Source organism: Falco naumanni, chromosome 1 (assembly GCF_017639655.2).
Source record: "Falco naumanni isolate bFalNau1 chromosome 1, bFalNau1.pat, whole genome shotgun sequence".
In the NCBI taxonomy this organism is placed as follows: Eukaryota; Metazoa; Chordata; class Aves; order Falconiformes; family Falconidae; genus Falco; species Falco naumanni.
In genome coordinates this window covers 98,677,336-98,694,361 of record NC_054054.1, presented here as the reverse complement: position 1 = coordinate 98,694,361, position 17,026 = coordinate 98,677,336, and the positions used below count along the sequence as shown (strand labels likewise).

General features: G+C 48.3%; 1 protein-coding gene across 2 annotated transcripts in view; it reads right to left on the bottom strand.

Annotated features, from left to right (window-relative positions):
• TTC28 (tetratricopeptide repeat domain 28) overlaps positions 1-17,026 on the bottom strand; it is a 129,426-nt gene that overhangs the window by 23,569 nt on the left and 88,831 nt on the right. For both annotated transcript variants that reach the window (XM_040611617.1, XM_040611627.1), the window contains 4 exons: positions 16,851-16,980; positions 16,203-16,421; positions 14,015-14,180; positions 5,818-5,958 (listed from right to left, as the gene is read on the bottom strand). In XM_040611617.1, the coding sequence (XP_040467551.1) occupies positions 5,818-5,958; positions 14,015-14,180; positions 16,203-16,421; positions 16,851-16,980 (656 nt within the window). The remainder of the gene's footprint in view (positions 1-5,817; positions 5,959-14,014; positions 14,181-16,202; positions 16,422-16,850; positions 16,981-17,026) is intronic.

Genomic DNA, 17,026 nt, shown 5'->3' with positions numbered 1-17,026 from the left:
GGGCTGGGGCTGCCTGCATGGAGCAGCGTGAACTCTGCTTCCGCCCTTTGTCTTGGAGATGCAGGAACAAAGCAATGGTCCCATGGCAATCTCGGAGAAAGGGGGAAAAAGCCCGTGTCACGCAAGCGTTGAGCTCAGCCTGGTCTGGCCAGCCACAAGCCCCACAGGGCCTGGCTCGGCTTGCTGAGGGTGAACATGGCCAGGCGCGGGCAGGAAGGGATGCCTACCAGAACCAGCACAGAGCTGCTCTTGCCTTGGCACTCATGGGGACACACCAGGCACTATGGACAACCGAAATACTACCCATGACCAAGCACGGCTGTTTGGGAGGGCTGCGAGTCAGACTTACTGCCGCAGTGATCTGGCAGCCTCAAGACAGTGGATGTCCATCAGGCCTCTCATTCTGCAAGCCTTCCTCAAAAAGACTCTTCCTAGAGATGCAGCCCCAAATCCACATTCGGGGCCTTGACACGCTCCCAACAGCAAGCTGTGGGAAGCTCCAGAAAACATTCAGATATGGGCTCCCTGTGGATGCTTTCAAGGATCCGCAATTATCTCCAGAACCCACCAGTGGTTGCACAAAACCCACAGACCACCCAGCACTCTCTGCTTGTGTGGTCTGTACTGGGGCAGCTACAGCACTGCACCCCGCGTGACAGAGAACCAGAGAGATAGGGGACTCCAGCCGCTGTTCCCATCTGCCTTCCAAAGAACTCACTGCGTCCCGGACCAGCCAGCACCCCCGGTGCACCCCCACCCCTCTGCTCCACAGGGTCAACAGCACGGTTCTCCAGGGCAAGCTGTCCGGCTCCTGAGGACATTAATAGGCTTTTAATGAGCAGCCCGAAGCTGGGGCCCCCACCAGCATGCCCTGCCCATGGGCCCAGGAGCTCCACGGGAGCTAGGGCCCAGTCTCTGCTTCAGCTACGCCGCAGGTGTGCCTGTCCCCAGGTGCACCAGAGCCCTGCCCGCGCCTGCCCATGAACCCTGCCCATCCCCAGCCCAACCCACCGACTAACACCCCCCGCGCTGCCCACTCCGATGGACCCACGCAGCCGTCAGCGGGCTGAGCCTGACCCCACGACTGCCACCAGACCTGATCCTGCACGCCTGGCTTGACCTCAGACCCACCTCAGCACCACGCACCCCCCCTGACCATGTGGAGTCCTGGCTGGCTCCGGCTGCCAGCCCCAGGTCTGCCCTGCTGGCTTCACTGGGCACTGTGGGACGGGGTCCTGCGGCGTGGCCCCTGCCCCGCAGGCGCTGCTGCTGCTGCGCCATAAGCACAGCCAACAGGGCCAAAATCAACACAAAGGCAGGGTCCCACACCAAAAGGAGAGGGGAGATATGCTCAGACATGCCATGATGGTCACCAGGATGAAACCACGAGCAAAAAAGATAATGAAATATCTTGGCAATAGTCACGTTGTTACTGCTGCTGAAGCTGCATGTGAATTATAGCCGATAATGAAATATCTTGGCAATAGTCACGTTGTTACTGCTGCTGAAGCTGCATGTGAATTGTAGCCACCTTGTGCTAGATTCCTCTGGCTGGATTTATAGAGACTTTACTCTTACTGGGGCACTGAGCTTGTTCTAGAAATGTCCAACAATGCTTGTAGGACTGGTCATGGACCCTGTGCATGCCAACTGTGCTGGCAAAAAACAAGCTCTTTGCAGCCGTAAGGGGGGCTGGGCAATGGCCCTGGCAGAAGTGAATTCTCATCTCAAGTTATACTGCTCCTTACTTCCCAATTTGCCTTTTACAAAATTCTCACCATGCTGCCTTGCAGAAATTGCCCTCAAGGAGGTGTATTTTACCCTTTGAGCAATGTCAGAGCTGATTCTCGTACCTTCGGCAGGTACATGGAAGGAGGACAAACTGTGTCCCCACGATAGTGGAGAGGCCAAAGAAAAGGAGGGGGACTCTGTTCAGGTACGGGCAGGGATCGAGTCCTTTTCTGGAGCAGAAGACAACTAGCAGGGAGGAAATGAGATTTTAATCTGGAAACCCAGTGAAAGTCTAAGAGTCCCAAGGAGCACAGAAAACAGAAGCTGTATAAGGAATGAGCAACTGGGACTACCTTGGGGGCTGTACCAGTGCCACCCACAGCTTAGACAGCTATTGCCCAGTACTGAGATCACTGCAGCATCCCCTCAGTGCTCCTTTCTCCTCCAAATGCCCATTTCTTCTCAGAAGTTCCCTAAGTTAATTGCCAAACCCCCACATTCTTGCTCTTCTAAGCAGAACTGCTGAAAAAAATCACATTATTCTCTGCTTAAATGCCAGGTTACCTGATGACAGCAGCCAGAGGGCACCCATCCCAAACCAAGGGCTCCCTTTCCGTCATCCGCTTGTTGCCAGACATGGAGACTGGCTGGCTCCAAACAGCCCCAGCATCTTCAGGGCCTCATTTTCTAACATGGGACCTTAACAGCATGTGCCACTCCTCTGCGTGAGGGAAGCTGCACTGGCCCCCAGCCATGAAAACTCCCTTGAGGATCTCCAACATTCAAGCACAAGATGTAAACATGCACTCAGGCCCAACATGAGGAATGCAGGGCTGCCTTGGCAGTAGGGGAGACCAGCTCTTATCCTTAGCTCCAAGCAGGCCCTGCTTCTCCTTATCCCCTGCAGTGCAGAAGCCAAAGCAAACACGCCATACCTTCAGTCACTGCTTGTGAGCTACAGTTCTACCGTCCTTTGAAGCACTACAGCAATACTAATCCACTCAACGCTGACCGACGGCTGCATGACCTCACTCCAGCACTGGCTGGCAGAAAAGTCGTTGCAAAGGAGGTGAGCTGGGGTCTAGAGCTGCAAGATCGCTTGTGCTCTAGCTGAACGTTCGATTACGTTGCTTAACCAAAGTCTAAGAGCTCACAGCTCCCAGTTAGAGCTCCAGGCCAGTGCACAGAAATGCTGCCTGCTCCCACTTTATTTATTCATCTGCTCTCTTCCGTGCAGATTTTCATCTGCTTCCTTCCTGAAGCTTCAGGGCTCTTGCAAGGTTGTCCCCTTGTTGTCCCAAGCTCAGTGTGCTACGTGCCGTGAGCCACACCACTCTCTACACAGCTTAATTATAAAGAACCACACAGTATAGCAAGAGACCAGCTATACTCTGTAGCCTCCAGTTTGACCACCTACGGGACTGGAGCAGATGTTAAGTACAGGATGCATTCAAAGGCTTGGGCAGGACCACAGCATCTATCCTGAATTCAGGGCTCAGCAAACATGGTGCAAAACAGCTGTGACAGTGTTAGCAAAGCCACCAGAGCCCCCTGGTATGTCCCATCTGCAGGCAAAGGTGGGCAAGCAGGCCAGACAGCAGTGTCTTCTTATTCTCTTCATCTCAGTGCTCATGGTGAGAACATCAAAGACACAGCTACTTCTAGTGCTCCCCTGATGCTCTTGTGAGGGTGCTTTAATGAAGTGCCCAAGTTGCCCCACCCCTGAGCTTCTCCTAAAAGCTGCAAACCAGTTACCTGACAAGGCACCTGAGATAAGCTCCTGGATGTGGGTTCAAGGTAATGCACTTGGCTCCTATGGAGCAGAAAGGCATAGATGCTGTATGGTTGGCCTCTGCAGTGCTCCTGAGGATTAGCATTCCCTGGAGCAGAACTGGATCATATTTTTCTCCTGTCATCAGAGGGCCATTCTCCTGTCCTTCTAAGCCTGACTGAAGCAGCAAAACATCTCAGCAATTCTGGGGATCTGCCTGTTTGATCCAAAACTAGCAAGTACTCACAGCTCATCATCAATGCAGCAGCTTGAACAGATACACACGTGGATTCTGGAAAGAAAAAACAGGCCAGTTGTTGGTGCCAACAGGCAGCTCCCAGTTTCATGGGGATGCTGTTACAGCTCACAAGCTCCATGTGATGGCTCACAGCACTGCAGGCTGATGGCATTTTCTTTTCCGGCTGAGAAGGGCCTGGGGTATCCTGTACTCACAATCCATGCTGGAGCACAGATCTAGCCAGAAACCCTGGTTACATCATGCAGCCCCTCATCACTGGGGCAGTGGTAGCACTGGAAAAATCCTGTCTTAAAATTTCGTTTTGATTGCTTGCCCTATGTCCTGGTTTCAGCTGGGATAGAGTTAATTTTCTTCTTAGTGGCTAGCGCAGTGCTGTGTTTTGGCTCTGGTGTGAGAACAATGTTGATAGCACGCTGATGGGTTTGGTTGTTGCTGGGTGATGTTCATAGTAAGTCAAGGGCTTTTCAGTTTCTCAGGCCCTGCCAGCGAGAGGGCTGGAGGGGCATGGAATATTGGGAGGGGACAGCTGACCCAAACTAGCCAAAGAGGTACTCCATACCATACATCATGCTCAGTATATAAACCTGGGGGGTTGGCCAGGGCCTGCTGAACGTTGCTTGGGGACTGGCTGGGCATCGGTCAGCAGGTGGTGAGCAGCTGTATCATACATCACTTGTTTTCTTTCTTCCTTTCCCTTTGGATTTTATTCTCCTCCTCTGCCCCCTTTTTCATGATAACTGTTATTGTCATTACTATTATTGTTGTTGTTCTTTCATTTTTATTCTATTTCAAAATTGCTCGTATCTCAACCTTCCAGTTTTACCTCCCTTTCTGATTCTCCTCCCCATCCCTCTGGGTGATGGGAAAGTGAGCAAGCGGCTGTGTGGTGTTTAATTACCAGCCAGGGTTAAACCACGACACCCTACTCAGCACAGTAGCGTGAAAGACTGAGACCTGAGCAAGTTCTAAGAGGCAGAAAATGACTGGAGACTGTGTGGCTAGTGCATAGCCCTGTAACTCTGGAAATGCAGCATATTCCCAGCTAATTAGTACAGCAGTTAAAAATCAACAGAAACAAGTATTTCTGCAAGTGTGTAGCAAAGAGCTCCAAGCTCCACACCTCACAGACAGCAGGGACAAAAGAGAGTTCTCCTGCAGTTGTTCAGAGCGCCAAAAGCAGTGCTTGGCCGGGTGAAGAACAAATCGGAAATGGCTGCCCCTCAGGACGGAGCTATCAGTTAATAATTGATGCCAAGTCCTTGCTGGCTATCACCCTAAGATATCAAATTCACCCAGACGCGCAATGAAGATACCACCCCCTACATCTTCTAAACCAAGCTACTGAGCTCTTAAGTGAAATGCATAGTCCTGCCTAGGTCTCTGCCTGTGCCTGGGGTCCCCCCTCCCACAAGAGGCACAGTGATGCTTTCAGTCCCTGTCCTGCCTCATTCTGACTGAAAATTCCTATTTCTAAGGAAGGAAGCAATAAGGACCCCGTGGCCTTCCAGGGCCTGGCAGGGCTGCTTTGTCCCTCACATTCAACACTTGCGTTTGTAGAACAAAACCAACCCCCACCAGGTCACCTATCCGTGGAAGACCACCAGGCCCCCAAGGCTCCTGGGCTGGATGCACATGCAACACACAAGGCAGTAATGGATTCCCAATCCCATCAGAAGCAAGATGCAGAGCTCTCCTGAGGGAGGGAGGAATTCTCATTGAACATGAACACAAAAGAAAAGGACAGAAGGGAAATGCCTACGGGCCCCTCTGCTCAGCCGGCGAAGTGCTGCGCAGTACTAACACACAGACCTTATTGCCAAAAGGCATTAATGTTAATGCTTAATGTCCCCCGTACATCCATGCTGCGAGGAATGGATGCTTACTGCACCTGTAAAGGACAGTATCGGTTTGCTGCTCTGTGTCCCCTCAACCTGGGGCAACAAAGAGACCACGAGCAACGGCATCGGCCACACAATCCTGCCATTTAGAGAGAAACCCACCACCAAGATGCTTCACGCTGCTCGCTGATGCCCACAGTGCAGCGCTGTAGTCTCACCTGTTCAAGAGGTTGTTCCTGCTGACCATCCTCAGGAAGCCCGTCGGATCAGTCATTGAGTTCAGCTTGTTATTCATCTCCTCAAACTGCTGATCCATGATATCCCCAGCTTCGCTCTCAGTCTCGCTACTGGCACAGGCTCTGCAGGGGGAACAGCAGGGTGAAGGAGTCATTGACGCAAGACAGAGCAACAGCTTTGTGACAAATGCTCAGCCAGTTTGAGAGAAAAATGTCTTTCAGACACAACCTCAACCAAATGCTGAAGTCCTGTTTTCCCTGGATTGCATCACCTCCTCCTGTTAGGCATACAAGAGAGTAACAACCCCATTCCCCTCCTCTTCTCCTGGGCATTCTTCAAGGTTTAAAGAGCGACACACGCTCATGGAAATACCGGACCCCAATTCCCATGCTCTGCAGGCATGGACTTTAGAAGCTGCAGCACAACGGAAAAGCTGAGGTCTGCAGGAAAAACCAACTCGGCCCTTGATTTGCCTAAGAACATGTGTTAGTGCATCCTTTTCAGATTTCCGCAATAACAGCTCCAAGCTCTGTATGCTTCCTTCACTGGCAAAGCACAACATAAAAAAGGGAGCTGTGCTGCTGCTCCTGTTATACAAACAGGGAACACACAGGGAGAGAAATTACCAATGCCACTAGGACAGCAGCAATAGAGACACAGAGAGCTCCAAATCTCTGAATTTTCCATATTCTGACATTAATATCTAAATTATCGTCTCAGTGTAGATTTTCTGTCAAAATGCTGTATTTTATCTTCTTTCTAAAAGCAGAAGGGAAACACAAATATTGTATGTGCATTTTTAACAACTCCTCCCTTTAGTAAATAATTTGCATATTAGATGGTGCATCACAAACCTTGGAATTTGGACACTTAAGCTAAAACTGCTATGCTACCTGCTGAAGCTGCCTTGCACCTCATTTCTGTTTCCTTTTGGGCTCCTGACAACTTGCAGTCTTTCCTCAAGGGCACATTTTCCAACAAAGAGGACATGAATTAAATTAATGCACAACACGCACTTGTGCTGGCAACTAGGGCCATCCCTATGTTGCTGTATGCACCACAGGATATCTTGTAAGCATACTTCCAGGTCAATATAATTTAACAACCTGAAGGAATAAGTCCTGACAAAAGCCAATCACTTCATGAACACTGAAATGGGGCTAGCTGAGCAACAGCCATGGCAGGGGGAGGGAAAAAAGGCAAAGAAAAGGTTGTCAGCAGCTGCCTCCTGCCTGTTTTTCCTCCAGCTGCAGGCATGCTCGGTTTTGAGTCCTGGCACAGTTTTGAGTAACAATGACAATGAGTATTCAGAGCTCCTTAAAGAGGCAAAAATTTTGAGTTCATGAACCCAAGAGAGCAAGCCACACGCTCTCCCTGAAGAGCAAGGACTCTGTCCCAACACAAGTTCAAGCAGACTTTGAAGTCCCTCCCACTGCTTTTTGTAAGTATGCGTTATTTGTCAGCTTAATTAGACCAGCTGAATGGAACCATTTCTAGCTGAAAGCGAAGGCTGCAGTGTGGAACTGAGCACCACCACAGCAAAAATCTGATGACACATCCCGTGACAGCATCTCTTCCTCTCCAGGAGCAGAAAATGGGAAGATGTGCCACTCTGGAGACGCAACAGTACCTACATGCATGCTCACAGCATTATGGCAGGCAATGACACTTTAACTTGAACACAAAAGCACACAAACTACAGCACAGTTAAGCAAACGAACTGAGAACTCAGAGGTAAACAGAAGTTTTCATATGTGTGCTGTACATATTTAAATCCCTCTGTTCTTTGTTGGTAGGCAGAGAACAGGTTCCAGGGACTGCAGATGACATCTTCTCCTGGGGGTCTGGCGTGCTGGAGTACGGTGGCAGTCTGCGATGCTGTAGGAAAGCACTTGATCCATGTGGGGAAGGAGTTTCAAAGTACAAAATGACGTTCACCCACATGGAACAGACAAGATTTGTTTGTTTAATTCCCTGCGTATAATTTTGAAGTGGGGAAAGAGCTTCTGCCTGTGATCATACCACACCAGCCCAATGATCTCAGAGACAAGCATTAAGCCCAGAATCCTTAACAAAAAACATACCACTACCATCACCCCGAAGAGAGGAGGAAGCTGACATCACAGTAAACTAAAAACTCATCCCAGAACCTAAAGACCAAAGGATTCCCTTTGCCAGTAGGAGAACCTGTGGTGACAAATGATTAATGGAACTGAAAACAGTATCTGCAAATCTGTTACACAAGGTGTAACTGCAGGTTGCAGTTGTGTATACACGTATCTACAGGGTAAGATTCAACCATCAACATGTGGAGATGTAATCTGAACCACACCACCCTGGTGCTTTAAGAGAAGGGTAGATGGAACCAATTCAGTCTGGGTTTTTCCCCTCTCGTCCTTCCCGTCAGTATTCACACCTTGGAGGGAGCGACTCAGTTCTCCCAGAAAGAACAGAACGCTCATGGGCCACGTGCACATACAAGACAGAACGGGATGAAGCGCCAACATCCGGAACACATTTGCAAAACCCAGGCAACATGAAGGCTGGAGGGAGTAACTTTTGACATTTCCTTTAATGGGAATCATGCAACTCGTTTTCAAGCAGAACCCGAAACAAATAGTTCAGAAGGTGTGACTGAAGCTAACAGAAGCAGAAGTCTCAGAACAGATTTTATGTAAGAACCCAAAACCCCTAGACACCACCAAGGATAAGCCATTTCATAAATGCACCATTTATAAATTAAATTAGCAATAATTTCATAATAATATTTGGATAGCAGCGCTTATGTGCTTGTAGCTTCTCAGGGCTTTAATATGAAGGAAGCTACTTCTCTGTGCATGTCTGTTCCCTTATGTTTCGAGTACTCAGCTGGCTGAGAGCCCCTTTGCTCTTTCTCAGAGTACTTAAAAATCCCAGACTAACAAGCAGTTTGTTACTGCTCACAGTGAAATGAATAATGTGACTGGCTGTAAAAAATGTTTCCCTTCAGAAAGTCACTACTACCATCATAAAAGGTTGTGCGCCTTTTCAGAAAGTACCAACCCAAAACGCACCCAAGTGAGATACAACTGTGAATCCAAACCAGGCAGATGTGGGGATTGCTGGAGATGAGTCGGCTGTCACTCCTTTTGGTTTCCAACTGTCTCAGTGTTATGAGCTAAGCACATACCCATCTCAGCAGCACACGCTGTTTATAGCACGCAGCGAACACAATCCTGCCAGTGCCCTTGTGAGATCAGTGGGTAACTTCACAAAATGGCAAGCTCAGCCTGAGCTCAGGACAAAGAACGGGTCCTCATGTTAAGTTCACCCTGACTGCAGGCTCGCTGTGCCAGATCCATCATTTCGGCTACCGAGAGCAGCAACTCACCTGTTCATGCTCAAAACCCATCGCAGATACTGCCAGTATTTCAGTAACACTTACAAGGCCAGCATTAGCGAGGCTGCATCCCTGAACCCCTCCTCTCCCCAGATGCCTAAAGCTTGTCCTCCGTAACGGCAACACAAAATGCTCAGTGATGCTCCAAAGGAACTTCCAGATTCCAATGTCATGCTCAGATAAACAGGATCAAACACCATGTTCACCAGAAGTTTTCTGAATAGTAGTATGGATTTTTTCCAAATCGCTTTGTACCTTGTGCTTATGGATAATCGGTGTTGTAGTTACAAAACTGTTTATAGATAGCAGTAGAAGAACCAGAAGGGAAAAGAAAATCACTGTGCAGCTACTTCAAGGGAATGAAAACCCTCAGTAGAGGTACTAAACATCAGACCCCACGCCTTTATCGATCTTCTAGGTGCAAAACCACATGGATTACTCTGACATCGCTTCCCTCCTTGGAGAGCAGGGCTGTGAAGCAGAGAAATTTTCTTCTAGATACACACTGTCCATCTCAATATCTTTCGCCTCTTTCTTACTAAGTTTCCTCTCACCTGGGAGACCAGTGCGTGGCTCATTTTAGGGTTTTCTGGTCTGGGGAGAGGTTTACTTTCCTTCTTTATAACCTGGCCAGGTCAAATATGGTCACAAATCTGCTTTTATTTGACTGCTCACACCTCTTAAGAAAACACTATGGGTTATAGAGTGCAAGATTTTAGTGCTCTGAAGCAGCGTCTTATAGATTTTGGTCTGTCTTCAGTTTGTCTGCATGAAAACTCTGGGACTGTACAACTTGTTTAGCTCTTAGAAGATCAAGTTAATTTCAATAATAACAGCAGTGTGTCTAAAACAATCTCCAGGGATTGCAGAAACCCCCAAGTTAATTCATGTAGCAGGTGACTGGCAGTTTTGGGGGCTGATTTCCACGAAAAGAAGGGGAAAAAGCACCTTGTGTTCTTTAGGGGACTGACACAACAGCCATCATGTTAAAGCAAAACACCAACAAATCTAACCGCCCCAAAACACAGCAAAAATTCCTGAGATCCCCTCTCAAGCTGGCAGTGTTACGGACAGGCTTGTCTCTGGTAGCGCAGGTGACAAACTTCTTTATCCACGTTGGCTACAACACCAGTAACAGCTCTCGGGCCTGAAGGCATTATGTAAATATAGACAATTATTGGGAAATGAATTCCATTCACAGATTGCATATAAATGCCTAGCCAGCTGCCAAGAATCTTCCAAGCAGCGCACCAATATACAGATCCTTCTTTTTTTTTGTCTTTTTTTTTTTTTTTACTTTAATGAGCTTTCTTGGCCAACGACTCTGAGCTGAAATCATGCGAGGCCCAGCCAGTGTCATTCTGCAGATTTTTTTCTTGACAGTTTTAAAAGTGTGACAATTCTTTTATCTCAGCTGTTCCTGGACCAGCAGGAAGAGTGGCTGCTTTTCAGCATTTTCTACGGTTGAACAGGAAGACGTTATTTCTGCTCGAACTCTCTGCTGTTTAAGCCCTTGTGCAGCCAGCGCGGGATGGCCGGCCGTGCTGCCCTTGCGCAGCCTCAGCGTCCTGCCCGGCAGCACAGAGAAGGTGCATGCAGCCGCCTGCCGCCCCGTGTCACACTGCCCTGTCCCCACACCTGAACCCCAGAGGTCCCAAAGCCTTCATGGTCTCACCAGGGAAGCGGGGTACTGCAGAAGGGAACGTTTCCAGCCCAAGAGCAGGGTGGACAGCCCCACGGCGGACACCTCAAGCAGTCCACTCGATGGAGGGTAAGCCAGAGAGGCAGCGCCATTTTGTTGCTGCTCACGTTTGCAGCAGTGGGCCAAGGCGGGAGAGCGGCCTTCTCCTTCGGAGAAGCTGGACAACAGCAGCAAGGCTCGGCCAGGCCTCCGAGGTCACACACGAAGTATGCAGTGCTGATTCCTGACTCGCAACCCAGGGCTCGTACTAAGCAGCTTGGCAGTGGCTCTTTGAAACAATTCCTCAAGCTGGCCCAAGCCCAGAAACAGGCTCCAGGAGCAGGAGGCCAGGCTGGGGACCCCAGCACGTGCATTCCCCGGACTAGCAATGCCAGAGCACCGGGAAGCAAAGATATGCCTGGCTCTGTACACCACTGATTTATTAGACACAGTCACTTTTCCCCAAACCTTCACAAATCCAGTATTTTTTTCTGGTTGTACCGGGTCTGGCTGAGCCCCGCAGCAGCCCACAGAGCACTGTGCTTTGCACTGGCAGCTAGCAAGGTGGTGGTAACGCACCAGTGCTTTGGCTACAGCTGAGCAGGGCTGGCACAGCATCAGGGCTGTCCCTCCAACCTTCCCCCCTCACCGCTGGGCTGAGGGGTGGGCAGGAGCTTGGCAGGGGACACAGCCAAGACAGCTGACCCAAAGTGACCAAAGGGATATTCCACACCATATGACGTCTGCTCAGATATGAAAGTTAAGAGAGAGGAGGAGGAAGCAGGAGGCATTCGTAATTTATAATGTTTATCTTCCAGAGCGATCGCTACATGCACTGAACCCTGCTTCCCGGGAAGTGGGCGAACATCGCTTGCTGATGGGAGGTAGAGAATAACATCTTCTGTTTTCCTTTGCTTCTGCACACACAACTTTTGCTATTGCTCAATTAAACTGCCTTTATCTTGACCCACAAGGGTTCCGTCTTATTTCCTCCCCCACTCCACCCCCTGTTCTACTGAGGAGATGAGTGATAGGGGGCAGGGGGAAGAATCTTGGGCAGAGCTTTCTCTTCAGTTCCCTGAAGAAAAGTAAAACCATGAGAACGTGTCACCACAGCCTGAGCCCATCCTGCCCTGCAAAACTTTCAGGACACACTCAGCATCCCAGCAGACACACATTCTTTAGTTTACTTTGAAATCAGTGAAAAAGGACAAAAGCAATCTACTAGGCCTGAGCCCAGAACCTCTGAGGGCTTCCAACTCCCTTCCAGCATCCGATGCTCCCATGAAGGAAAAAAAACTGGAGGGACTCACTGTTTGTGCTGAGCACATGTGTCCACAGCCCTCTCAGAGCTTCAAACCCAGCCAGCTGACTGCTACCGATTTCGTTACTGGTACTGGGGACGTAACATAAGCAAGTGTCATGTCCCCCCTACCCCAAAGGGAGAATTAATTTGTCAGTGAGAGACTGCAGCAAGCCCTGGGGAAAAGCAGTCGGGAAATCTGGTACCATTCTGCATAGTTGAAACACGTAATGGGAAACTTGAGGCCTGGGGTTATGTTCTTATTTTGATCTGATCGAAAATTCCCTTCCTGTCAGATTAAGGTGTGAGCATCACGGGGCGGAAGCCAAGGACGCTGCTTGTGAGCAGACTGCAAAGCGCAGCTCGGTTTTACTGCTGCCTCCTGCACAGCAATGCCCTAAGCGACACCACTGCAGCGTCAGCTGTGCCACTGCACTTGCTGCCTAAGGTGGCTGTAACAAAAGATGAACAAGGATTAATTAGGAGAGCTGAACGGCTTCCCAATTGCCCACACAACCCTGAGCACAACTGATCCGAGGATCAATGCCATCATTTTGTCTCTCTTGGCCAACGTCATTAGGCAGAACACCAGGCTTGGGTGTGCACTGCCTGTGGGACTGTGGGTCACGCACCCAGAGCGGTCTGCAGGGTGGTCGCCTCTAACACGGCCTGCTAACAGCTCGTGGGGGCTGCGGCGGCACCGGTAGCACTTTCACCATCAAAAGTGGACAAGGAAAATGGCATTTGTCCACAGCCTCAGGAAGTCAAGAGTGTTTCACTCACAAATCTCGGTGCTGCAGAAAAACACAAAACAGTCTGGGGGAAGAAAAAGGAAAAAAAAAAAAAAAAAAAAGACTAAAACACAGTACAACCTAAAAGAGCCAGCGCCTCCACTCACACTGGGTTTGAGGGATGGTTAGCAAGTCAGCCAACACATACATTTAAGTCCTCTTCGCACTAGTAATAAACTAGACCTGTAAACTGCTGGTGTGTCACTAACCCACCTGAAGTAAAGCCATTTATGACTACGTAGCAAGGTTCACTTACAACAGCAAGCTGAACTGTCACCAAATCCTTTGCCCTGTATGCCTCACCCACAAAGAACATACGAGGACAGGAACATCCCCAATTCTGCTTTTCAGATAGAAGCATTCAGAGAAAAACTACTTGTAAATATCAGCATAGAAACTACATTCATACTCATCCAATCAATAAATCAAACCAAATACCATGAGAGATCATGAGACTGAGTATAAATAAGCAAAAAAACCTGATGTGATAAATCCATAGGATGAAAAAAATGAGGAAACATAGTTGTGGGACCTATCTGAATAACTGCTTGGAGTAAGGTTCCTCCCTCTGCTGAAATTCATCAGACTGATTAATTAACTGTAAATTATTTACTCAGCTATAGCCACAAGGGAATATATTTGGAGGGGGAGTGGAATTCCTATGATATTTGAAGTTTTTCATAAGTAAACCTTTGAAAGGGAATTAATTACACTGGAAGCTGTAAGTAGGATGGAATCTGCCCATACACAGTCAGACGTGGCACTTGCCTCCTCATTCAATCTACAGATTCACTACCCAGCGTGTGGGTTCAAACCTTATTTGCATGTGCATCTAGAGTTACTTGGCAGAAAAATAGCCATGGATACAAAAATAAAGCATTTTTTTTCGTTGCTGCAATGAAAATTTGCCCCTCCCTACTCTTGACTCTCAGTTCTCAGACAATGAGATCATCCTGAACTGCTATAAATTGCTTTCAGGTGGGAGAGCAGGAACCAGGATGCTGGACCCCCCTCCCCAACTTACCGGGTATAGTAGGAGTCCACACCCAGAGCCTCCCGCACACTGGAGATGTACTGTTCCAGCGCAGAGTTTGTTATTGTTTGCAGGGTCACGCTGTTGGCTTCATGGAAGTCCCCGGCATTTTCTGTCAGGCTATCACCCAGGTAATACTCATGAAATTTCAGAATTCCTGCAAGGCACCAGAATCATGAGGTTATTTCTGCAGGGCAGGAACAATGCTGCCAGCAACTGCCTAGGAAGATGGCACAGCATTTGGCATTTCCAGTACAACTGGGGCAAAGCATTTTATGCCATGTCTCCACAGGGCTTTTCCAGCAGTCTGTAACAGCTTTGCTTTTAAAATCTGGTTTTGTACTTTGCAGATGATTGCTCAAAGGTACAAAGGCAGAGCAGTGCCTTTATGTGATGCTCAGAATGCATTTGCTATTGCAGCATTCTCATATAAATTATAAAACAGATCCTTCATACAAGCACCTACCAGAGTAATTCACATTTCAATAGATGCATATGAAAAATACCTATTAACAGCCTCTGATCACATAAATTGAATACACAAGGCTCAAATGCTAACAAGAGTGTTATTACTACAGCAGAACCTTCTCACATCACACAAAGATTTTTCATTTCACTCATATGCATGAAAATACATTCTACACAAAGAAAGAAAATTATGGATTAATGCATAGTAAAATATAAAGACAGCATTTCACAATGGATAAACCAGACAAAGGACACTCACTGTTTTGTTAAGAATATAACTATTACAGCAGATAAAACCTTACTCCACTCAGACTGGCATATCCTTCCTGATATAATTAATTCTACAGCCTGTGATCAACAGTAAAAGGCTGCTCTGGATGCCCTGTTTGCCTTGACAGCATAAATTATTAAACCAGTTAAGAAGAGTGGAGGAATAAAGCAACTCCTTCTGTAGCAACAGCAGCAAATATAGAATCGGCGAAGAGGGTCTGAAAGTACCATCTCACTGGGATAAATGAGGATCCTGGCCAGCCAGTGAAGCTACTCTCTCCGACAGCACTAATTAAACAAGAGGAGGTCACCGTAGCTGGGCTGGAGTCACTACTGAAGAGCTCCTCAGCGAAGCTGCTCAAGTGGAACCCTTGAAGCACCACAGCCCCTCTTCTTTCTGACACCTGGCAGTGCCTTCAAGGAGGGGGTCACAAACCCACGTACTTGAAGAATGCAACTGCTTTTCTACCAGACCCAGTTTCAGCAAGGAGGAGACTGGTCATGAAGCCTAGTGGCAAACCCTGCACTTCTGATCCATATAATTTTAGTAAGCTCAGCTTGGTGTTAGTATTATAGCTTATTGTGCAAACTGCAGGCCTGAAGAGCCAATTAGTGACTGGATGCGTAGCACGACAACACCATCTCACACCTACACATGCAACATTGCAAAAAGCCCCCGAACAGCGTCTCTTTCAGTCACTGCCATCCCATCTGAAGTCAGAAATGTGTGAATGTTTGCTTCCCTTCCCAAGGAATTTTTGGTGCAGTCTAAATAGTGCTTTTTATCTCTTTAGCTTTGTCATGGTGAAGGGCTGCAATTATTACATTATATCCAGAAAGAACTCATGAAAATTTACAGTCATCACTTTATTAGATAATGAACAACAGCTGCCTGCAAAAAGCAATCCTCTGCAAATTAATCCTCCTTGCTCCTTTGTGATAAGTGTTTCCACATTCATATGAGGAGAACTCAGAAGATCAGGCAGTTCAATGGCATATCAGGAAGTGGGGACGCCCTTCTGTTTTCTGCAATCCACTTCAGTGAATAAATGTCAAAAGCTTTTGGAAGGATAAAGCGCAGAAATATAATTAAAGTAGGGATTCTTGTGCCTAGAAGATTCTCACAGAGCCAACATACTCGGAATCTCATTACTGCTCTGCCCTGTGGGAAATATATACAGATTGGAGGTTGAAAAATGGAAATATTAAACGTGTGAAACATTTCCATCTCCAGGTGAACATCAAAGCCCTGAACAAGCACTTGTAAGTCATTACTGCTGTGGCTATGACAGTTTTCAGTCTATTCAGCTTTAAGGTACTAGATGGAAAGGATTCCCTCATACATTCACTCTGGTCTCAGGTTAATTCCTAGCTACAAATGACAACAACCCGCCCTTTGTAAGGCTTGCTCACAGGCTCTCATCTCCAAAAAGGACCTCACCTGCCCCAGGAGCCAGCAGCCAGCTGTACAGATAACCTGCTGCCAGTGAGTAGTAGAGAACAAGTCCCCTTTGGCCATTCACTGTCTCCAGGACCTGGTCAATGGTCACTGGAGAATAGGGATCAGAGTCCTGCTGCCCAGTCTGACGTTCCACAAGCAGGTCAGCAAATGCCCTCGTTCGTCCTCTCTCTGCTACTGCCAATGCTTCATCGTGGTGACCTGAAAAGACAAAGCCATCTCTCAGACCTGACACTAACGTGGCCTGCAGTGCAACGTGCAGGAGCAGGGACAGCTGCTATCCCAACCCAAACTAAAACCTGGGGAAGCAGGGTCACAGCACTTATTTCTGGAAAGAGTAGCCTCCGAGCTGGCATACAGTCCCACAGATCATCTTGGCTGCAGGCAATAACACAATGTATGGGAAAACAAGCCACAGCAAGGCAAACAATTGGAAGAAGCAAGAGAGACGATCCAAAGGTGCCTCAGACCCGATGCAGAACACCATTATTTCTGTCCCAGCAAGGAAATGCTGTGCTGTGTCAGACAGATGGGGAGCGAAGGATGTATCACGAACTCCCTCCTTGCAACTTCAGCTGAACTCGTCGTATGAGTTTGGAGTTCAGACTCACATACGACGGCATCTCTTACCGAGACTGACAAGTACTCGCTGCAGGGCCTGGTAGGAGGATGTCTGCAGGTCGAAGAGTGACAGCTTGTAATCTGTGCTCAGCTGCACCTCGTGTCGGATGGTTTCAAACAGTGCCGAGGCCCGGTACAGCTGGGGGGAGAAAACAGCTATGGTGATTTCCTTACAGACACAGCAC